The following is a 23,415-nucleotide window of genomic DNA, read 5'->3' on the forward strand; positions in this document are numbered from 1 at the left end:
TTCCCAGCCTTCTTATGGTTTGACGTTGCAATGTCTTCATTTTGAATACGGTGTTTGGATCATTCGCGGACTGGACCCTTTTTTATATCAACTACCGGTTATATGTTTCTATTGATTTTGAATTAATATACTACTTTAATGGGATGAACTTTCGCGGTGATTAAATTTCGCGGATTTCGCAGATTTGGGTGTCAAAACATTTCTTCTCGGATTCTGCTGCACAAAGGAAATTCAATAGAAGTTTGTTTTTGGCTTTTATTTTCACGTTCAAAGAAGTTTGTTCGTGCACTGTGGCCGTTCGTGCACTGGTAACTTGACTCTAAATTAAATTGGATCATTCAGTTAGAGCTTTTTACTCTAGCTCTACTCTACCATTTTGTTTTGATTTAACTTTGCATTTTAATGACCAGACAGGTCATTCATTTGAGGGGTATGCAAGTTTCCTCCACTGAATGCAAGTCACCCGACTTCACGTTATCAAAATCTGCGACAAAAACGAAAGTGTTCTCTTCTACTGATTGCTTCCTGGCGCTTCTTCGCAGCTGTTTATCAAATTTCCACCAATGAGATTGCCGCATTTCACATGGCCCTTCTTTTTGGCACCCGTGGCCTCTCAGTGCCTTGCAGGACGGGAGGCTGTAAAATCCCACCCTTCGTATATTCGTGTATTTCCGTGATTCTAAGGCTTGGGTTTTTTCTCATCTTCATTTTACTGAAGAAAGTGGAAATTTGATGCGAGAGTTAGATTGGCAGCAAAGCGTCGTAAAAAATCATTGAACAAAAGAAGAACTTTAAATCTTAAATATTTTCATTTTGAAGAATTGGTGCAAAAAAGTGAAACATGGAAAAGTTTCATTTTTTATTGGTTCAATCCATATAGGGATTTGGAAAACTTTCTATGCTTGTTTTTTTCCACAAACCCCTGTAACTATGGGTGAGCACCCCATTGCTAAGATGTTGGCTTGAAATCGAAAGTGAAAATGAAAGTAAAATCGGCCCGCACTCCGAATCCCGTAATCTTGAAATAAGAGTTTAAGCATATAGACTGTCATTTGATGGCTTTGCAAGTTTCCCTCCACTGATGCAAGTTACCCGACTTCACGGTAGCTCATCATTTTTAAATGTACATTTCCAGGATATACTATTTATGGAACAATAACATGATGCACAGCAAACAGAGTAGGGGCTGTATCTAGGTGTGGGGCTGTATCTAGGTGTGGGTGTCTTTGCCCCGTAGATCATTTCTTGGAAAGATGTTCTTAAAATTAGTTTTCAAGGTTGTGTCAGTTAAACCACATCTATCTACTGTATGACATAAAGCAAAATTTGGGTAATTTCTCATCATAGTACGATTACAATCCAGGCGGTTGGGTTGATATAGGATCAATAATTGGAACGGATTGATGAAGGATCGATAAATTACTTATCGATTCTGATAAAGGATCGTGTCGAATGGGGATTGCCATTCAAGAATCTTTTGTTCCTCAGGTTCATTTATCGATCAATTAAAGGAACATTCGGCGAGTTCCTATCCTGTACGCAGTTGGGTAAAAACAGCAACTATTGCTATTTTCAGCAACTATTGGTACGCGACTGCAATAAAAAACATCCTAATAGTACTCATAAAAAATTACGTTTGGTGTCTTTTTTACCATTTTTTGCCTAAAGATATAGCAAACATGGTAAGTATAAGCAGACTGTGCCTTTAATTGGCTGTAAAAAATTTGCATGATTAGAAATTTCTCTAACTTTCAACAATAATCCCATTGGCCAAAAATGCTAATACGACATTTTCTGGGAAAAAGGATCTACCGAGTATTAAGCAGCCTCTTTAAGAAACTTTTTTGCTAGAGGATGGGCAGAAGCCTAGTGGCAAACAGATGAGTGCCTCCAAGAAGTAGAAAGAAGAGAAACTACATCCAAAATCTTTTCATGAAAGACCAAAACACCTGAAAGTAAAAAAATGACTCTAGGTAGGTTGGTAGGTTTAGATGGATTGCATTATTTGTCTTTCAGTAACTGCTATATCATCAATACTGTAATATAGATACAACTGAACATCTTGAAAAAAAATATACAAAATTGGCTTTGAAGATGTCTTGTTGGGATACCACTGCATGTTTAAAAACATTATGCACAGCTTACAATGATTATCAAAAATCAAATACTGATGAAGCAATAAAGGATCTACAAAGACAAATTGACGTAAGTTTTTGGTCAATTTTGCCATAGTATAATTACACACCTAATTCTAATAATGAAAGGAAGACATTTTGCTAGTTTTTGTAAAGCAAGGTGAAAGTCTTGATTGATTCATTTAATGAAGGTGTGCTTTGGTTAACAAATTTGAAAAAAAGCTTTGATTTTACATGACGATTTGAACATCTGGTTTGACCCATTCTTGCCTATATTTTTCAAACTATGTGTAAGTTTTATTATAATTTGAAATTGTTTGATTTTTAAAGTTTAGAAAAATCAGTTCACATTCACAAGCTCTTTCCAAACTTTGATTATTTACACTAGAATAAATACTGTTTGCTCAGTTATATTTTGAAGATAGCAGCATCTAACAAAAATGTCTTGTTACTTGTTTTATTTTCAAATATCTAGGTCATTGTTGGTGTGACAAGTCATGGAGCATCGTTGCAAGATCTATCACCAAAACAATTGCTTTATGCTGAAGCCCTCTCTGTACTTGTCAGTCTCATCAATGAACCAAACATGAAAAATCAAATGTATTTGAAAGCAATTACTGCCCTACTGCAGCTTTGTAAGTTTTTATATTTCTCAACACAGGTCTTATTGATGTTTTTTCTTGTCGTCCTTCTTTTTGGTTTGATTTATCTGGCATTGCATATACTTTGATAAGTACTACTGGAAAGTGAGTGACTTTCGATTAAGTAAAGAAAGTACACATTATAAAGGTTTAAAGATAAGCTAAAGTAAGAAAAATCATTTGAATGTTTTCTCTTGAATTACAAAATACTTATATATCTGCTTAACGTTTTTATTTTGCTTACTTTTTTGTTCAACTAATTATTTTCCCTTTTCTTTGACAGCAAATGACTATGAAACCAAAGAAGCTCTCCAATACACTTTCAATTTGGTGACATCACTGATTAACTTTGTCCTTCGTTTACCGACTAACACAACAAAACAACTCATCTCACAAGTATAACCTCTTTCTTTCAAATGTTTGAATTTTTTGTTAAACAATATATAGGGAAGACAGTGTTTAGTGTTTCTTTTGGTAAAGTAGCAAAAAATGGACACAAAAAAGTTTTTTTTATGTCTGATCTGGTCTGATTTTTCTATTTTTTCTGCTTGTTTCCTATTCATGTTAGATAATAATGGTTTGTCTTATGCCAGATTAAGTAATCATAATTAAAAATGACACATATAGCTTGAAAATTAAAATTTTCTCGAAACCATCCTGTAAAATGTCCCATTTGTAACGCAATATCTCCTGAACCGCATCCTAAAAAATTAAAAAAATTTGAACCATTTAGGGCATCTTCTTGAAAAAAACTTAATTTGAACCATATGAGTAATATGCTCACTTTTTCACTACTTATACCTTTTATTGAAATTTTACCATAACAAAATACCTAGTAAATTTTTATCTTCACATTTTTTGACAAATCTCAGTGAAACTGTTCCATATGAGTTAAGTGAAGCATTACCTTGTCTTGGTAATCATTTCTTCCCTTTTAACCTACTTTCTAGGCACTCAATCTGTTGGCAAAGTTGACATACAAAAATAGAAATTTGAATTTAAACTCGACTCAAATGTTTGATTTTCTCAAGTTTGTCATCAAGAAAGTGTAAGTTTTGTTCCCTCATTCAAGGGCCATTCATGGTCCCTCATTCCATTCCAAATAAAGGATGGGATTTCTTTCATTCTCTCAATTTCAGGCGGCTTTTAGAATAGTGGAGACTATTCCACTAAACTATTGTCACAAGGTTTATATAAGCTGTATAGAAATCTTCTGTTGAAATAAGTAAAATAGCAAACATTACCAAAAAGTGTGTAAGATATCCAGCCTAGTTGGAGCTAATCCTCAGCTTAGGTAAGGTAAATTCCAAGTGGAAGGAATAACAACTTAGGCTGGACTTAAAAAATTGTTGGTTTGGCGTCACCCGACCGACCCTACCTCGAAACCTGCCGACCCAAAAAATTTTATTACCATTTTAAAGAAGATTTTTTTTCCTTCAAAAACTTCAAACAATAAAAAATCAAAACACGTGTCTTGTTTGTCTCAAGCATAAGAATCGTAAATTCCCTGCTAGCACTTCTGTTTTTTATTCAAAATTACCTAAATGTAAACAAACTGTTAACCCTTCTATGGACGAAAATTTCATAAATCGCCAAAATAAAAAAAATTCCGACCGACCGACCCACCTTCAAAATCTAGGGTCGGGTGACGGCAAACCAACAATTTTTTAAGTCCAGCCTTAGTATATTTTAGCTGCCGGTTGTTTCTTCGTCCAGGTCAGGTTCGACTGATTTATGACTATATTGATTAAAAACATAACCAAGCAATTGGGAAACTATTTAAATTACACTACAAGGAAAGAATTTGAATCAGAAAAACGAATAAACCTTAATTTGATTAAGGAAACACAAGCCCAGTCGTTCTTTAAAATTATTAGTCTACTTGGATCTCAGGCATGATAAAAAATAACAAATACATCGAATCGAAATTAATCTTTTTCTTCCGATGATGATTAATCTTGCCTTTTATTTTAAGGCAAACCGCAACTCCAGATCAATGTTTACCGTCACTAGCTATTTTGGCAAACCTATGCCACAAGAATATAGAAGTTCAAGCTCACATTAAATCGTTGGTATGTTAGCTTGTTGTATCTTAGAAACAATCATAAAAAAGTATCAAACGCATGACCCCATCCGAGGCGATATCTAGAAGAGTTCTTATTACTGTATACTCAATTCACAGTTTAACCTCTTTTCATTTAGAGTGATATTAAATTGCTTTACAAAACGTTGTTCAAGTATTTGTCCAACTCCAACAACAAAGCATACAGTGTGACAAGCCTCTCCATTTTGAGCAGTTTGGCTATGGAAGAAGAATCCGGTGAAAAGGTTTGGAATTATTACTTATAGTTATGTTGTTACTATTTCCTAGTTTCGTTAAAATTGAGCTCCTTTTTACTGCAGTAGTAGAGGAACTTTTTTATAGCTCTACACTTCAAAACTTTTATATCTTCAATATTTTGTGAAAGCAGTTGCTTCATAAAAATCATTACATTATATTTAATAAATCTCTCTTTCAGATTTTCAGTGGAAACAATTTGATCAACATCATTCATCTGGTTTTTCAAGCAGTGGTCACCACAGATAATTTGACTATCCTTCAATATTCGGTTGACTTGATCATTGATTTGTTAAATCAAAATAAAACCTTCAAAATTATCGCAGAGTGAGTTTAGAAGGATTAATTTTGGTCTGAAAAATAATCAAGAAAAATTAGTATGTTATGTTTCTCGTTGGTTAATTCTATATTTTTTGGATTTTAACTTTCCAAAATTACATTTCTTCAGGAGTAACCAATTGTACGAAACTTATGTTATCCGAATATTGAATCAATTGCATTCAACAGACGCACACATTGTTATCAAGGTAAAGTAAACCAACGTTGAATTATGTCTCTGTTACTTCGTTCCAGTTTACATTAATTAGCACCACATTAAGAAAAAATTGTTGATCTCAAAATCCCCAAAAAGGTCTTCGTGGCACTTGATGGGCTCATGTTCAAAATTTTAAGCAATGTATTTTATTTTTACATAGAATGATGATATTAGAATGGTTTCTATCAATTTCAATACTGTTTTATCTTTTTTTGCTATCACAGATTTTGGAACTACTGAATGCATTCTGTGGGAAGAGTTTAACTCGACGAAAACTGGTGACACTTCTGTTAAAACAAATTGTAGACAATGATGAAGAGACTCAGATGCAGGATGATCACATCTCTCTATCACCAATGCAGGCTACTGTCCACTGGATTTCCAAGATTCAAACTTTATCCACTTCTGTTAGTCATGCCAACATCCTTGCCATGAATTTTGCTAGAGAGATCGTCAATGTAAGATTCTATCCAGCAATGAACTGTGATCTCTGACAATGTTAAAGTGTTCTGTTATTATCTTTAGTAGAGCTATTTTAATGTATATTTGAAATAGTCACCAGTCAGTTTTTTTGTTGCTTTTCTATAGGTATTACCATTTTTCTCAGTTGATAAGTTATGAGTAGGGTCTAGTTGTCTAGCAACAGTAGAGTGGAAAAATATCTTCACCATTATTTCTTGATAAATTTACTATTCTTCTCAAATAGTGAGGTGCTTTTAAAATGAAAGGGCACTTTCGGTTGGACATAGGTGTAGTCCCTTAGAGGTAATGAGGTACAATAATCCAATTTATTTTTCAATTTTTTCCACAGGAGAGTATAGAAGCCAAAGGCACTGGAGCGTTATTTGCATACTTCATGGAGTTGATACCCATCTGTTTGAAGAATTTGTTTGTGGATATGAAAACTGATGAAGAAAAAGTTCTGAAACAAATCTTGCAAAGAGTTTCAACGTCTGCAGAACTATTAATTAATATCCTTTTCAAACATTTTTGGTATTTTCTTTCAATAAACCAAATAAGCAGCCCTGTTAATTTTTTTTAGTTGCATGATTCCCATCGTATAATAATCCAAGTGTAAAATTTCATTCGCTTTATAATCTTACACTAAATTGCATAGAAAATATGTATTCGAATTACAGAGAGATTCGAAATATAGAAAGTGTTTTAAGAAGGTTTCTCCTTGACGGGGACTAGAAGCAAGTTCGATTTACAGAAAGATTCGAATAATGGAAATTCGAATAAGTAAGAGTTTAATGTACTTAAATTTTTGAAAATGCAGGAAAAACGACGTGTAGTGCTAGTTCAAGTAAAAACTTCAATCTTTACCACGGAAAGTCATGTGACATCTTTTTCAACCAATAAGATTTGATAATTTCGAGGGTAAAACAAACACTATGATTTAACTCACTGAAAGATTATGTTTACTGAAAACACATAATTAATCTTTAGTAAGTGTTCTGTTGTACCTTGTTGTTCTGTGACGTCATGCCGTGGCGAAGAATACTACACGTATTTCCCTTAACAGAGCAAACGTTTATCAAGAGATGCGAATGCTAGACAGGCGATTTTGGAGAAGTTTAATATCGACCATCTCATGCAACTTCTGAATAATATTTTTGTTTATTATACTGACGATTTGAAAGCTGAAAGAAGTCCTGTTCATCAGTATAGGTGAGAAATGATTAATATTTCCCAACCCATCGCATGAAATTGAATGTTCAGAAATAAAGTTGACGCTCTCAGCCATGATTCTCCAGCCATCGAATATATAAAATTAGATCATGGTTTGCACAAAGTGTGTTTTCTGTGTAAATCTAGAAATCTTTCTAGAAAAGACCAATTTCAAATCTCATCCTAATCATTTACGACCACGAGACACCTTGGTATCCCGCAGACCTTATATCTTTTTATCTTGTTTTTCAGTGATGCTGTAGTACACGTGGTATTTCGTTCGTTGGAATTAATGGTGGCTTTGAAAAGCTTTGTACCCTCTGGAAATGTAAGTACACCAATTTTTCCGCTCCATATCCATCAAACATATATTAACGATCATGTTTCTGCTTTTTGGCATGCGGATTCCTCTAATGAACCTATTATTTTTGTCAAATTATAAGTTTAAAGATTTTAGCTTTTTTTTATTTTCATCCAAAGGAAAAATATGGAGCACTCCTTCAAGACGTCAGACTTCTGCCTTTCCTTTCACGTGGCTTCATAAGTTCTTCCAAATATTTAGTACATGCCAGCCTTCATATTTTCACTGAAGCACTCAAATACAAAGAATTTCAAGTCAAAGGGTTGGTCTATTTCAACTTTATCTTATAAAGACAGCTCTTATCTATCATTGCAATGTTACCTTGTTTCGTAAAAGTCTGTTTATGAGTTTTGATAAAGAATGAAACAGTGTTCTCTGATATATGTATCAACAATCATTCCAAGTCACCGTTAATCGGAAATAAAGGTTAAGAAGATGCCTGTTAAAATCTAAATTGAATTGAATAAATCAAATGAGTGTTTTTAGTACTCCCTAGAAAAAGTGTAACTCTTTACTTACATTATCTCATTTATTCCATCTAGCTTAGGAGAGAGTATCACCTTGCTCAATCAAAGTCGACAAATTGAGCTTAAGAATTTGAGAATAGGACGACCGCCTACAGATAAGCATCAAATACAGCCAGTCATGTCCGTAGCTACACCTCCTCTCCAAGACATCACTAACATGAAAGATTCCATGGGTAACATTACTGCATTAACAGAAAAACTACGGAAGGGCTTGGATGTAAGATTTGTTTATTTTATCACCCCTATTTTATATTTCAGCCATTTCATATCTTGTGCGCTCATCTTTACTGAAAAAAAAAGTCAAATCTAACTCTTTGTATTTTCTCCTTTAGATCAAAGATTCAAAAGTATCCGATATAATGGACTATTACGAACACAAACTCGCTGCACTTACGGTAAATCAAGCTGGACTGCCCGACCCTAGGTTTTGGAGGTGGGTGCGTGGATGGGTGGTTGGTCGGTCGGTCGGTCGGTCGGTCGAATTTGACTATTCATGAATGTTCTATTTACATTTGGGTACTTTTAAGATGAAAGCAGGAGAGCTAAAAGGGAATTCACGAATCTTAAGCTTAGATAGAACGAGATAAAAGTTCTACACAGTAAAAATTCTTTATTAAAATAGCAATAATTCTTTTTGGGTCGACAGGTTTCGTTATGGTCCGTTGGATGACGGAAAACCAACATTTTTCAAAGTCCAGCCTCAGTATCTTTTGATACTGTTGATACTGATATATTTATTATGGGCTACTTGCCCATTTATTGTACTCGAAGAAAAACATATTCTACCAGCGTTACTCGACGTTGTTTTGTGAGGCGTATGACAAATCAAATGAACGAACTACTTGATCATTAAGGTCCTGTTAAGGTTTTAATAACTTTTAATAATCATTTGCTGCAGATTCAAAACTTGTCTGAAAAGCTCATTAAAATTGATCAATTTTTTTCAATTTTCTCCAGGGTCGTGAACGTCACTTGGAGGACTTGATGGAAGCCAAAACAAAAGCGTTAAGCCAATCAGATCGTTTATTGTCTCAATTTCGTTGTCGACAAGCTCAATCAGATGCAGAGGTAACACCAAGCGATTTCTCCCTTTTTCGTGTACCAAATCCGTTAAATATTATTATTGCTCCTTTATGATCAAAACATTCATAATCATATCTCTCTTCTTTTCAGTGCTTAAAATTACGGACGTTACTCAAAACTAGCGAAAAGAAATGCGAAACGGATTCTGTTCGGGTATTTAGTTACTTTGTTGGCTTTGTTCTTCCTTTTAGATGGTTTATACGTTGAAGATTGAATCTACCTAATTTAAGATGATAGAGATTTTATAAATTAATTTAGCTATATAATCAGAAGATAATTTGACGCAAAATCTTGGGATACACGCTTGTTTTTTTATAAGAACCACTAAAGCCTGAGATTGTTTTAAAGTTTCTGTTTTTTCAAACCAGAGCTATTGTTCTGAGGCCTAAGTCTGAGGCTGGTGTTCTTATAAAATTGTTCTTATAAATAAAAAAGCGTGTAGTTCATTCAAAACACGTGCCTGTAATTCTTCTTTGTTTTATTTTTAGATGGATCAATTTTTGAAAACAAAGAACACTTTGGAAAGCCAGGTAAAATACCCTGTAGAAAAGGGCTTTTTCGTTTTGTTGTTATTAATTTTTGTACCGTTATCAAATTTTTGGTAGAGATCGCAACATATTGTGTTCAGTTTAACTTTTAAAATTGTTGTTTTTTCTTCTGATTTCAGATCAGTCGTTTGAATGAGCAGATGGAGATATTACAACAAGATTCTGAAAAACTGAAAAAGTTACAATATCAATACCAAGAGCAAACGACTACGTAAGTTTTAATTCGAAAATTTTCCTAAATGAAATTAAGGCATTAATTAAACGCATCTTTAGAATTCTTCGTTGTAGAATTTGATAAATGATTCATAGTCGCAGGGGAGTTTATGACCAACTTTTTAAGGCTTCATTTTCCTAGAATTTGTTTATAACATCGAGATTAAAGCCTGAAATGCTAGAGGAGAACCTTTGCGAGCAAGAAAAAGTGAAGCCTGAAAATTTGTACCACTATCATGATGTCGGATTCAGTCTTTTGGTTGCTTCACCCCATTATGAGCTTAAACTCAATGGCCAATAAAAGTATGCTATTTTTTCATTAAAGGAGTGGCAATGGCCGAGTGGTATAAGGTCCTCTCTGTATTCCGCCAAGTTCATACATAAACGACCTATCTGGCCATGAACCCCGTGAAAACAACCGAAAGATCATCATTAAGTTCTAGAAGATTACTAGATTCCTAGATTAGATCAGCTAGCTACGTAAAATCTCGATTCTATCTATGCTAAACGGCAAAAAAGGACAAAAAGAAATTACTAATATTACAATGACGTCTGATGGATTTCGTATTTTTACAGGTTAGAAGCAGTCCAGAAGCGTCTTGTGGCATCAGAAGAAGAAAATGCTTCATTAGCTGCCATGAATGACTGTCTCCATAAAAACAGCGAAAAGTTGAAATCGAAACTAGAGGTGTAAGTAAAGCAATCCTCTCTTTTCCAAATTAAAAGTTTTGGTTTTACATAAAGGCCGGTCTCCACTCGCGCGCGCTGCGATCGCACCTTTTGGCTTCAATCCTTTTTGCTTGGAAAATAGATTACGTCATAAAAATGTAGCGCACGATTGAGAAAAAAAGTTGAATACATTTCAACTTCTTTCAACCGTTACGTCGGATCGCGCCTTGACCAATACTGTGGAAGCTTTGCTCGAAAACGTGCAATCGCAGTGCACGCAAGTTGAGACCGGCCTTTAAGTGTCCCCGTTTCATATCAGACACATGTTATATATCAGACCAGTGTCTTCCATTGTTATATTATGTTCGATTTCGTGCTGAATAAACTTTTCTTTTTAACCAATATTGCTCCACATCCGTACCAATTCGATGCGAAGCTTGTAATTTAAAATTGACGAGTAAGCAAACGATATCAACTTGCCTTGCCTTGCCTTGATTCATCCGTGAGGTGAAGCATCGACAAAGTCTTTTTTCCACTTTTGACGATCTGACATGACTGTTAGCAAATCTTTACCGGCAAGACCAGTTTCCTCTTCAATAATCAATTTGAGGGTGACATAGGGGCGACCGACACGTCTTGGGGCATCTGGAAGCCATGTTATCAATTTTCCGGCTGGTTCATTATGCCTTGAGACATGACCTGCAAGTTTGAGTCGCCGTTGGCGTACAACCGATGTGATACGGGGAAGATTGCCGTAAATTTGTTGGATCGTAGCATGTTGTTGCCAAGAAATATTGTATATACGCCTTAGCATTTTAGTATAAACTCCATCGAGTCGTTTACTTCGTTTGACATTGAGACACCAGGATTCGGATCCGTAGAGGAGAATTGATTCTACGCAGGCTTTAAATACATCAGTTTTTGTAGATTTTTTAATGGAAGCTTTCCAAACATTAGATAGGGAATGCAGGGCGCTCCAAGCTTGAGCGATACGTACTTCCATGTCGTGGTTGGTGTCAGTGAAGCTCCCGAGATATCTAAAATCGTCGACTCGTTCAATTTTGGATCCATCGGATGAGTTTAATTGTGTGTTCGAAGAGGGATTGATATGCATGTATTTTGTTTTTGGTGCATTCAGAAAGAGACCAACGTCTTGACAGGCTTTTTCAACAGCTGTTAACAACTCTTGAGCAGCAATTATTCCGTCCTCGATTAAAGCGATATCGTCAGCGTAATCTAAGTCAGAGAGACGTTCAGTTGGGTAGCGACGACTTTGACGACGTTTAAGTGTGAAACCATAGTTAGAAGTAATCGAAGTTCGAAGAGCGTAATCCAACTTAGTTTAAAACAATTAGTTTATCAACTTAGTTTAACACAAAATCTTTAATTAGATATAGCATATTTTTGTTGTTCTTTAAAATATTTATGTCGTTATCGTTACCTTTGTTTTGTCGGTTCGGTTACTGCCAAAAAACATTAGTAATTTAAAATGTATGTGGGACTGAGCTTACTTAATAAACAAGTCAACTTAACCTCTTATTTTTTCCACAGGTCAAACGAACATATAAAAATGACTGAAGGGGAAGTCAAAAAGTTGAATCAAATTATAAATAAAAATGAAGAAACTATCAAAGGTAACTAACACAAATCCATATTAATACTTATTGCAAAAGGGAAACCATTGACACTTTTGTCAATTTTATATTTGAACGTAACTGACTGGAAATGGCAAACAAAAGAGTAAAATAGAATATCCAATCTAAATGTTTTCTTTTAAACTCTTCTAAACTTATAATTTGAGTGTATTTTATATTCTTGTCCTTGTCAGAGCGTGACAATATGATCAAGAAAGCCGAATCGATGTATCAAACCAAATTAAATGACATCGATAAACTGAGTAAAGAACGCAAGGAGACTGAGAAAGTACTGAAGAAAACTGAAAAGTCCTTACACGATACTATGATAAAGGTATTAAGATTAATCAAGGGCCTTTATGGCACTCCTCAGAATATCACCATTGCATTATTTTTAATATCAGTTTTCTTATCAGAGCATCGTTTGTCACTGCCCCCTTCCCCCTCTGAAAATTTTCTCTCATTAATTTTTGGCATTGATGATTAACCTAACATGGCAACCTAACATGCAATATGATTACATTTTCTGTTGATACGTAATGATTTGACACCTATCTTTATTTCGAAAGTTTAAGAGAGTTATCCTTAAACCTTAAACAATTTTATAGGGATAAACTCTATAAGCCTGACATTTGAGCATAAAATATAGATTGTAACGAAACAAAGGAGATCAGGCTCATGTTTATTATGGGGTAGAGACGATACTAGGCGTACAAACTTTTTTCGCGAATTTTGGCCCTTTTCGCGAAAGTAAATGTCTTTAAAAATTATAGGAAGGGCTATTCGCGAAAGTTTATGCTTGCGAAAAATTCTTGACAAAATCGAAAATCTGTAAAACTTCAAACTTAATAAAAATGTAGATTTTATGGCACTTTATAGCCTGGTAAAATACTAATAAGTCAAAGGACAAATGTTTCAAGCCAATCCACGAAGTATTTGTCCCTCTAAGCCATTTTTTCATGTGAAAATTCTCAATTTTACGTCTTAATTCGCGAAAGTTTATGCTCGCGAAAAATACTTTTCCGTTAAATTCGCGAAAGTAAATGTCTTTAAATGAATTTCGCTATTTTTCGTCCTCGCGAAAGTTCTGCTCGCGAAAGTTTGTACGCCTAAAGTAACACTACTTTCAATGAGTCTCTGAAAAAAGTATTTTTTTCTTAGGCATTTGCTATTCGTTTTAGGAGTGATAAAACATGATAGTTATATATTTTTTCTTCACGTTCAGGTTTCAAGTTTAGAATCGACAATAATCGATCACGAATCGAGTATAAAGGATAAAGAGGATCAGATATCGCAGCTGCAAGAAGAAGTTGATAAACAGTCGCAAATAACTGCCATGATAAACAATCTGACTTCTGGTAGAATGAATGTGAACAAGTAGCCATGTTGCAGGTTTGTCTGGAGTGTAGATTTGCTTCTTGGCCACGTATGGATTGTATGGAGCTACTTATCTATAACTCTTTATTTATGATTTTACTTGGCTGAGAAACTTATAATATATGAATGTTTTATTTTCAACGTTGATATATTTTATGTTGTGGTCATTTTCGATGTTAGGTTGTATTGTATCATATTTTTGTTTGTTTTTTGGACCTACCCCGGTGGGGTGGAGGTCCTATAAATTAACCTGTGTTAGTCCGTTATACCGTCCGTCCGTTCGTTCGTTCGTTCGTCTGTTACCAACTTTTCTCAGGATTGAATCATAGGAATCTTTTGATTTTTGGTATAAAGGTACAAAATGGTAGTGGCCAAAATGTGACGGAGCCTGATTTTCGAAAAAAACAATTTTTGGGCAAATTTGGGCCAAAAAGCGGCTAAAAAACGGGTTTTTTGTACTTCAATTTTTTCTGATTTTTTGCATGAAAGTAGGCTAACATCATTGGTAAAAGATGGCTTAAGCAGATTTTTTTCTTTGATGAGATAGATGTTTTTTTTGCTCGCGAAGTCTTGAATATGAAAGAATATTTCAAGATCATGAAATTTTGGTTTCTAAACGTTTTTTTTTTATAAGAAAAAAAACGACTAATTTTAATAGATCGTCACTATTTGTGTTCTGAATGATTGTTTAACGGTCATGCTCACGTAGATAATATGTGGTAAATTCATAACCAGGTAGGTCCATAAAAGTATCACTTGTTTTCTTTTTGTCCTTCATAGATTTATGTTATATTTAAGATATAGATAGATTTTTCTAACACCGCAGAAAAATTGGATTTCAGTTGAGTTATGTCTAACGACTTATCTGTCTGTTGGTGCGTCAATCTTCTCTCGCCATTGGCATCAGAGAATTTGAAATTTCAGATAGGTTGAATTCAATCCAAATGACTCGAACCCAACTTTTCTCACTTTTCATGCAACTTTTAATAAGTGTTGTCTATGTATTAATCTAAAATCATATTGCTTTTGTATCATAAAGAATTTTTCAACAAAATATCAATTTCTATACAATTAGATTTTCTTTGTTTATTGCTTGGATCTGTTTTACACATCCCTTGGCTTTGGTATTTCATTATCTGTTACAGTCGAATGATAGTCTTTCGTCAGAGATGAAAAAGGCAGAATTATTGTAATGCCAAATCCTTATGAAACGGTTTCAGCATCCATAAAATGACAAAATTACGTATAACTCCTCTGTATCAATATTTCAGTTCCTTTTCGGGAAAAAAATAAAAAAAGTGAAAACAACATGGTTTCAAAATATTGAATTGGCGTGGTAAAATGGGACTTGGCAAATCTCAGTGAAACGAACCAATCTTTCGCATGATTTTTTTCAAAATAAAATCAATTTTGTAGATTAGCCACAAATTAAGAATATGTCTGAATAATTTTTGATTAATCTTTTTACTAAAAGCTAAAACAAAATGACGGAGAATGTTACAAGTGAAGAGCTAAATGAAGAAGAAAATGAAAATCTAAAAGAATTTTATGAACAATGTATCCTTGACCCACATGGTCCCTACCACCGGATCAAACCATTCAGGACCATTAGTTTGTATACATGTACCAAAAAACTTGGGACAAAGAATAAAGAGGACTGTATTATAAATTTTGGATTTCGCATTGATAAAACATCAGGAAGATGTATAGCGAGATATCTATATTTCTGTAGATTCGTTATTCTTGATGTCTCCTTATAACTTACTATATTATCTAGCTTTCTAATTTGAACCTAGGTCAAGCTCCACCTACGTTCAAATTAGAAACGCTTTTTTACGTTCCATCTCTGATTGTAGAATTTAGAAACCTCAATCTTGCTTGTATTGGGCCTCTTTTTTAGCTAGATGTTTGTTTGTCTGAATGTCAAAAAGCGATCGTAGTACAAGAGAAAAGATAAACACTTCCACCGACAGCTCTCCAACATAGGATACGCAATATCCACACATCATCAGGTGATAACCATTGTTGGGTGTCGTTTTAGCTCCTACATCACGACAAACAACAATGGCCTCCTATGGTCTTTTTGGTAGGTAAGATACATCGGCTACGATGTGCAGGGCCAGGTCATCAAAGACTCCGTATTTTTGTACAAAATAGTACTAGATGCCTCTCCCCTTGAGAGAAGGGTCAATTGTAAGTGGAGCAATCCAGGGGAAAAGTATGTCGCCATCCCCCACTTTCGGGTAGATAGCTATCGAAAGAGCCTTCGGGTTGTCTCTGACTGCGGTTGCAGACTTACTTATGTCAATAACTTCGAAGGCCTCGTTATTAGCTTGTAATGATTGTACTGGTAATTATCTTTTCAGATGATTTACATCTATCATAATCCACGTGATACGATGTTATCTTATCTCAGTCGAATCATACACAAGTACACTGGATCCATTGAACTGTTTGCAGACATATTTCTTGCCGGATTGGCGCCCTATTACCTACCCTACTTTCCACATGTTTTGGGTTACTGGAGGCGCCGTTCTCAACAAAACCCTTTAGTGATCTGTTAGGAAGAAATGCAAAAAGATGTACCTGCAATTGTGCGTAAAATGGCCTCATTTTTTGGGCAACAAATGTCTTGCACTTGTGCCATCATACCTCTTTTGATCAGATGAATACAACGGCCAAGTTAATATGAAAGAAAAATTTTATGTAAGTGAAAATGGCATGATCAGCCGATTAGAGGATGCCCCGACCTTAGCGACCGTCCAGTAAACCTCGGGGAAAGGTCAATTTTTACGCGTTGAATAATTCAGTAAGTAAGTAAGTAAGTAATAGTTTATTTCATGTTGACGAAAAGGTAGCAACAAAGTTTAATAAAAGTCAACGCTACTTTACAATTGAAAAAAACTTATGTTTTGTTGGCAGCTCATCGTCGCTGCTACTGAGGCTAGATACTGACAGCTTTTGGTTGGCAAAGTTTTTGTTTGTTTTTATCAAGTGAAGGTTATCTGTTCTGGGACCTCCTCTCACACGCCAAATGAAATCACCATCACATTCGGAGTTCCATTTTTTAGCTTTTTCGCACATCTCTTTGATTTTTCTTCTTTCATTGATGGTGAAATCATCAGTGATGCTTAGATGATATCCAAGCCACTTCAACTTTTTTAAGGCTTTAAGGTTGCTCATGATTCTTTCTTTTTCTTCTTCACTTTGCAAAGTCACCTTTACTGGACGATTTTTCTTCGCCCCATTTTCATGTGCGAACCCAATACGATGTTGATGCGGTGGTTTGATGTCGCGGATGCCGATATCTTTGAGCAGATCCTCAATTTCCTTTTTGTCCTCTTCTTGATCTTCTTCTTTCGTGTCTTCAGCTTGTTCACAGAGTCCATGAATTATGATGTTTTTTCTTCTTGATTCGATGTCTCGTTTTTCTCTCCTCTCCTCTTCTTTTTGTTCCGCAACAACAGATTTAAGATTTTCCTTGTGTGCTTTGGTTATATCAGCGTAGGTTTTACGGGATGACTCTTTCATAAAATCTTTTGTCTGTTGTATTTCTTCTTTTATCATTTTCCTTGTTTTGGCTTCTAGGTCGCTCATCTTTTGTGTTAGCATTGTTTCGATGTCGTTGTTGATGACTGCTCGGTTTTTGGTCAGTTGTTTTTTGAGTTTTTTGATTTCGTCGTCTTTTTTAGCAATCTGTTCTTGCATCATATGGTACTTGTTTTCTCCGATTTTACTTCTTAAGGATCTCGTTATTCGCACACAATTGTGACATACATATTGATTATTGTATGTGTTAGCGAATATTTGCAGTTGGTAAAGTGGCAATTGTGTGCATTCGTAATGTACCATACGTTGGCAGCTACGGCATTTGAGTCGATTTTGATCTTCATCATCAATACACGTAACAAGGGTGCATGTTGCAGTTGTGTTTGCTGCTTCAATTGGTGGGTCTTGGGTGTTTTTATCGCGATTTTTGTTCATATTTAGCGAATTTCGATGCTTCTTTGAGTTTCCACCATTTTTTGAAAGCGATGCAGAACACGTCTTAAAGTCCGTCTCCCCAGGTTGAATTTCTGAGAATGCCAAACTGTGATGTGTATAGTTAAATTCCACTGGATAAATTTTTAGATTTCTGAAAAGGACTCGGTAGGGAGCTTGTCTAAAAAGTTCTTAGACTTAAGTTTTAGACGATCAAGTTATATTTGGCATTTACAAATTACTGAAACCACCAACCACAAGTATATATGTTTATACTTCGAAATGAGACACAAATTGTAATTGTATTTCTAAAACCCCCCAAAATAAGATAATTATATACTAAAAGAGTCATAATAAGAATGGGTGGTCCAAAAATTTTCGAGAATTAATTACTGGGGGAATACCTTAGAGTACCTCTCTAGGTGTTGTTGGTCTATCCTGTGGGTAGAAGTCACGCGTCTGTAAGCACAGTAAACTTCTAATTTTCTAATATCTTTTTATTCCAGGGGTTGAAAAGCAGGTCTAAACAAAGGAAATCGGTCAATGGAAGAAAAATTCAGTAAAGAAACTTGAACGAAAAGGTTATATGAACCTCTTTTAAAAAATATCTCACTTTTACTGAATAGGATTTCGAGTTGAAAATGGTTTCACTAGTTTCTGCAATTTTTCCAAAACTTGCCAAATCTTTTCCTCATTTTACTCAATGGAGTGAATTAAAAAAGCAATTTGATGATCCCAGATCTTGTCAACTTTGCTAAGCCATATTACATAAAAATGTTCATAACGCAACGTTTCAAAACTAAGAACTACAGCTATACATTGCACATATTTAGACTTTTGACCTCTGATCAAACCCTTACGTAGGTTCAACAACCCTCCCAACAATGTTTCACAATGTATGGTTGGTCAATCTATACTGACGGAAACAATTTAAAAACCAGTGTTTTGGCAACAGTAGATACATAGGCTAGGTTGACACACAAAAAAACTTTCATTTCATAAACGCTCAGGGATTTCTGAACACGAAATTTGGGAAACATCCTTTTATTGTATCGTGTATTTGTTAGTGTATTGTATTTATAAGAGAATTAAATTTATGGAGGATTTTCTTTACGGAAAATTACTTTACCAAATAATTACCCCGGGTAATTATCACGTGCACAGAATAGTTTGTGGTCACCAGGAGGAACAAAAAAGTTGGTCATTATCCAGGAGTAATTAAGTATCAGTAAAATGACGTAATGCTTAACAAATGATATGTCCGGTTTGTTACACGATTTAATTGTCTTTGGACAGGATGGAATGAGGTCAGTGATTAACTTTCTCTTTCTCAAAAGCCAGAAATCACAAATCATTGACGTGAAGTTGTCAAAATTTCATGATGTTTGACAGCGGAGGAGACTTTTTGAAGTCATTTTCTTCGTTAAGAATGGTAAAATTACACTCCTCCCGCGTGTATTTTAAATAACCTCATACTGCCATTGGCATTCGAAAAACTTTTGAAAAAGAAATTGCAAGAATCTAAAAAGGTTGCGATGAGGTCACATCGGATAAGAATATAAAAGAAGCAAGGAAACGCATGTAAAGTATGAAGTATCAATCAATTCTTCATTTGTCTCTTTGCTTCTTGTGATTCTAAATTAGTTGTGCGGGGTTGATTGAATTTTCTCTTTCTAGCTTCATAATTCGCAAGTGATTTTCAATATCGAGTTAAATCATATGCTGTGATTTGAGAAGTGGAAGAATGATGAAGATCGTACTCGTGTTAACTTTGGTTGTTGCTCTCTGGTTTGGACTTTCTGAAGGATCCGAAATTAGATGTCCGTGTCTATCATGTTTAAACAACAACGCCAACTGCGCACCCTTACGGCGCCCTTTTACCAAAGTACCAGGACAATTTCCCAAGGAAATCAGAAGCATTCACATGCAAAACAACAAGATTACAAGAATCACTGCAAAAAGTTTTGGTCATTTACCAAAGTTGACTTTATTACGACTTGATCAGAATCAGATTGATGAAGTCTGGCCTGGAGCATTTGGAGGAATGCCAAAATTGAATGATTTGAATCTACAGAATAATAAAATTATGGTGTTACCAGACGACTTTGTACACGCTGACGCCCCTTTGGCTAAAGGAATCAAATTGAACAACAATGGACTGACAACCTTTCCCTTGAGTATACTCAAGAAAACTCGCACTTATATCAACGTCAACGGTAATCCAATAAATTGTGATTGTTTCTCAATAATACCTAAAGATCTCAAGAATAAAGCGATTGGTACTTGCGCCTCACCTCCTAGCGTGAAAGATCGTCGCATCTCCTTGATCACCTACAAAGATGTGAACTGTTCGTCTTGTGATGGATTTAACTGTAACCACGGCAACTGTTATTCCTACACAACTCCACGTGGCCTTGAAAAGCGACAATGTATCTGTGACATTGGATACAAAGGAGAACGTTGCAACATCAAATATGACCCCGTTCTTCCCACTGAAACACCAGATTTAACGACTGCTCCTACGGCACCAGGGACATCCACAGTTTCTTCAACAACGCCTTCACAACCAAACGAATCTACTCCACAACCCAAAACAATCTCCAATACAAAGTCTCCAAGGGAAACTACAGAATCACCACAAACCAAGACACCAGAAAAAACGAAACCAACTTTTACCAAGCCTACAACAGATACAAAATCAACTCAAAAGATAGCACCATCAACAAATACTGATCCTGCAGTTGTTAGCACATCTCAGACACCGGCCGAACCGATAACAGGTTCACCAGAAACCACCTCCACCACCACCCTTGTTATCACCACTGAAAATCAACCAAGAACAACGAGAAATATAAGAATAAAGAAGACGACAAAACCAACAACCACCGAAGCCACTACCGTTACAACAGAATCAAAGTCTAGAAGTTCTTCTGGAGCACCAGTTACAACAACAGCTCCACCAACAACAAGCATTAAAACAACCAAGGAGGTTCCTAATCCAACAAAATCAAAATCAACAGATGAGCAAACACCTTCAATTACAGTTTCAACTACCACAGATTCATCATCGCAAACAACCGAATCTCCCAAAAAGGTAACAAAAGCTCCTAAGAAAGTGACGACGACACCGAAGACAACTAAAACAGTAAAGAAGACAACAGAAGAAGACGCAACAGAGTCCACGACTTCATCAATAACACCAGAAAGCACTGGTAAACCATCATCAAAGACCGCTTCAACGTCCCGACAAGAAACCCCTACAACACGTACAACACCTTCTACAAGTACAAAAGAAGAAACAACGATCCAACCTACCAAGACAAATATCGTAAGATATTTTCTTTCGAAATTTTCAAAGTAGTTTAGAATTATTTTTTTGCCAAATTGAGCCTCGTGTTCAAACCCGATGACGTTCTAAATTTTCCAATATATCGAGTCAGGTTAAAAAGCGTGTATTATGACTCATCAAGTCGTAAAAAGGGGGTTTCGTAATTCGTTAAAGACTTGTCCATAATAATTGACGAAAAAGTTCCTCTCCTAAAAATTGGACTATACGTTTCCAAACAAAATACAAGAATATTTCATTGTATTTAGGTGACAATAACCAAGACGTTACAAAGATGTCAGAAACTTTTGAAAAATGCAATCAATCGACCAGTCCGTATGTTTCTCCATCCAAGCGAAGATTATGAAAAAGTGGAAAACGCTGTCCAAAAATTCAGCGCTCTGAGTGACCTGAAGAATCCTGAAAAACAGTCACAGGTGAGAGTTGAAAAATTGATAATTCTTTGGATAACCTTATGTACTACCCCCTTCTCACAGACCCACTGGGACCCCTTTCCACTAGAAAAATTGGCCAAAATATTGTCCCCGGTGGAAAAATTATACTTCAATTTTCGTCCCCATTGAAAATAATCAGATAAACCAATCCTCCCTGCAAAATATTATGCTATTTTCCCATCCCCACTGAATTTTCTGACTTGAAAACAAAAGAATTTAAATCCCCTCTCATAAAAATAAGGGAATATATCGATCCTCGTCGAGTGAAAGTCTGTTAATTTTATCCCAACTGGCTGAAAGAATTCTGCCGGGTCTGTGTGAAGGGGGTGTTATACTCTGTACAGAGTGTATCTTACGTATAACGTAGTGTACGGAAAAGAGATGTGGGGTCTGTTTACAGACAATAGTGTTCGAAGCTGTCAAATGTTTAGTACGAATAACGATAATAATTTTTTTCGTCACTGTGATTATTGAAAGTTTCTTGACTTAATCTATTAAAAATAACTTTTGACAATGATAGTTTCCTTTAAAATCATTAATTCTTTATTTGAAAATGCATCATCATTTCCCTGGCTGGTTTCTATATTAATATGGCAATGCGCTGATTATTAGATATTGAGATTAGATATTAGCAGTTTCAAATACTTCACAAATGCCTGATTTTCCTAAATGTATTTGTATTCCAAAATTAGGAAGTATACTTTGTCATCAATCATTACCGTAAACAAACCAATGAAATAAACAAGAGTAGCTAACAACTATCCACGTAGCCTATACTAGACGTCACCCGCGTTTTTTATGCAACTAAGAAGAAACGCGATGAAAAATTAGTGAGGTACTCGCTATTATCCATACTACTACTTGTAAAAGTTATGATGACTTATTTTAAAACGAGGATATGCTTATAGTGACGTACATGTTTTTTATAAGCATACAAAAATCTAAAAACTGGCTCGGAGATGACTAGATCGAGAGATTTACAAAGCTGTAAAATGCTTTAAGGATGCTTATATCCTAAAAAAAAATTTTAGGAAATTCCGAAATACCGTAAAATTCCAGGCAAAACCAGCGAAATTTGGAAAATTTATTTAGGCTCAAGATAATGCTTAACATACGCTTAAATATGTAATTAAGGAAAAGGCCTATCTATCTTCTTTTTCTTATCTCTCATTAACATTGATTTGTTTTGACTTTTTTATTTCAGTACGATCCTATTCAGCTCTGTGTGATCAACCTTCTTGTTCAGTTGGTCAAAGAAGAAGATTAAACATATAAACGCCAGTAGATCGAAAGAATGGTGATGATACAATTTTCTCGCTCAAATAGTATTATCTTATTGTAAAGTGATATTTAATATATAATTTTGTCATATAAAATTTAACCAGTAAGTGACTGTGGGTTAGTCGATTATTTTTATCTGTTTTTAATTTTCAACAAAGAAAAATATGTTAAAAAGAATACGATCAATTTCTCACCACCTAGGGTCGTTTGAGGATTAGGCTGCATGAACCACCTAAAACGTTTTTATCGGAGTGTAAATCGACCAATCAAACAGCGTCTACTTTGCATAGGCGGTTTTAGACCACGGCAAACTTTTCAGAGGAAGAGATTTGCAATGAAATTTCATTGTCTTTTAACGAGCGCTGCACTCCCTCGCATTTTTCCGACGTACTTGCTTTATTGTCTTAAATCCGCCAGTGCTTTGCAATTATTTTTTACGCTTACTTTATCAGTTAACATCGTATTACACTTAAGAAAAAATGTTGGCAAGAAGGTTCTTTCTTCACGCTCTCGGGAGTTTCTGAAGAGGGTACAAAAACCATAAAAAATAAATCTAGTCTCTTTAAAAGTTTGAAGGGTGAGGTATACATTGAAACAGGAAAGAAGAGACAAAGTTTTGTATACCCTTAATAATATTTCTT

General features: G+C 35.1%; 3 protein-coding genes across 3 annotated transcripts; all 3 read left to right on the forward strand.

Moving 5' to 3' along the window:
• The first annotated feature begins 2,045 nt into the window (after positions 1 to 2,045).
• Positions 2,046 to 7,324, forward strand: LOC136823501 (protein CIP2A-like). Its single transcript, XM_067079690.1, has 11 exons — positions 2,046 to 2,205; positions 2,611 to 2,770; positions 3,060 to 3,172; positions 3,727 to 3,824; positions 4,752 to 4,848; positions 4,979 to 5,104; positions 5,296 to 5,441; positions 5,563 to 5,641; positions 5,874 to 6,107; positions 6,461 to 6,620; positions 7,182 to 7,324. Exons 1-11 carry the CDS (start codon positions 2,095 to 2,097, stop codon positions 7,322 to 7,324), a joined length of 1,467 nt encoding a protein of 488 aa, XP_066935791.1. The 5' UTR covers positions 2,046 to 2,094.
• A 252-nt stretch (positions 7,325 to 7,576) lies between these two features.
• LOC136823476 (protein CIP2A homolog L-like) lies at positions 7,577 to 13,998 on the forward strand. The gene is made up of 12 exons (XM_067079669.1): positions 7,577 to 7,648; positions 7,801 to 7,943; positions 8,224 to 8,425; positions 8,541 to 8,603; positions 9,166 to 9,276; positions 9,382 to 9,444; positions 9,780 to 9,821; positions 9,959 to 10,050; positions 10,629 to 10,742; positions 12,273 to 12,355; positions 12,550 to 12,689; positions 13,581 to 13,998. The coding sequence occupies exons 1-12, from the start codon at positions 7,613 to 7,615 to the stop codon at positions 13,734 to 13,736; spliced, it is 1,245 nt and encodes a 414-aa protein (XP_066935770.1). The 5' UTR covers positions 7,577 to 7,612; the 3' UTR covers positions 13,737 to 13,998.
• Positions 13,999 to 19,335: 5,337 nt separating this feature from the next.
• Positions 19,336 to 22,951, forward strand: LOC136823477 (uncharacterized protein DDB_G0290587-like). The gene is made up of 3 exons (XM_067079670.1): positions 19,336 to 21,041; positions 21,308 to 21,475; positions 22,698 to 22,951. Exons 1-3 carry the CDS (start codon positions 19,458 to 19,460, stop codon positions 22,758 to 22,760), a joined length of 1,815 nt encoding a protein of 604 aa, XP_066935771.1. The 5' UTR covers positions 19,336 to 19,457; the 3' UTR covers positions 22,761 to 22,951.
• The last annotated feature ends 464 nt before the right edge of the window (positions 22,952 to 23,415 follow it).

This window comes from Clytia hemisphaerica, unplaced genomic scaffold (genome assembly GCF_902728285.1).
Source record: "Clytia hemisphaerica strain Z4C2 unplaced genomic scaffold, Clytia hemisphaerica genome assembly, whole genome shotgun sequence".
Taxonomy (NCBI): Eukaryota; Metazoa; Cnidaria; class Hydrozoa; order Leptothecata; family Clytiidae; genus Clytia; species Clytia hemisphaerica.

What these genes read in the sequence shown, in the direction of transcription:
- LOC136823501 (XM_067079690.1), top strand. Translation starts at nt 2,095, where the DNA reads ATGTCTTGTTGGGATACCACTGCATGTTTAAAAACATTATGCACAGCT. An exon ending in ACCTTCAAAATTATCGCAGA is followed by an intron (nt 5,442 to 5,562) that starts GTGAGTTTAGAA and finishes ACATTTCTTCAG; the next exon opens with GAGTAACCAATTGTACGAAA. An exon ending in GTCTGCAGAACTATTAATTA is followed by an intron (nt 6,621 to 7,181) that starts ATATCCTTTTCA and finishes AACAGAGCAAAC; the next exon opens with GTTTATCAAGAGATGCGAAT.
- LOC136823476 (XM_067079669.1), top strand. Translation starts at nt 7,613, where the DNA reads ATGGTGGCTTTGAAAAGCTTTGTACCCTCTGGAAAT. An exon ending in GCTTTGTACCCTCTGGAAAT is followed by an intron (nt 7,649 to 7,800) that starts GTAAGTACACCA and finishes TTTCATCCAAAG; the next exon opens with GAAAAATATGGAGCACTCCT. An exon ending in ACAAACTCGCTGCACTTACG is followed by an intron (nt 8,604 to 9,165) that starts GTAAATCAAGCT and finishes AATTTTCTCCAG; the next exon opens with GGTCGTGAACGTCACTTGGA.
- LOC136823477 (XM_067079670.1), top strand. Translation starts at nt 19,458, where the DNA reads ATGATGAAGATCGTACTCGTGTTAACTTTGGTTGTTGCTCTCTGGTTT. An exon ending in AACCTACCAAGACAAATATC is followed by an intron (nt 21,042 to 21,307) that starts GTAAGATATTTT and finishes CATTGTATTTAG; the next exon opens with GTGACAATAACCAAGACGTT. An exon ending in ATCCTGAAAAACAGTCACAG is followed by an intron (nt 21,476 to 22,697) that starts GTGAGAGTTGAA and finishes TTTTTATTTCAG; the next exon opens with TACGATCCTATTCAGCTCTG.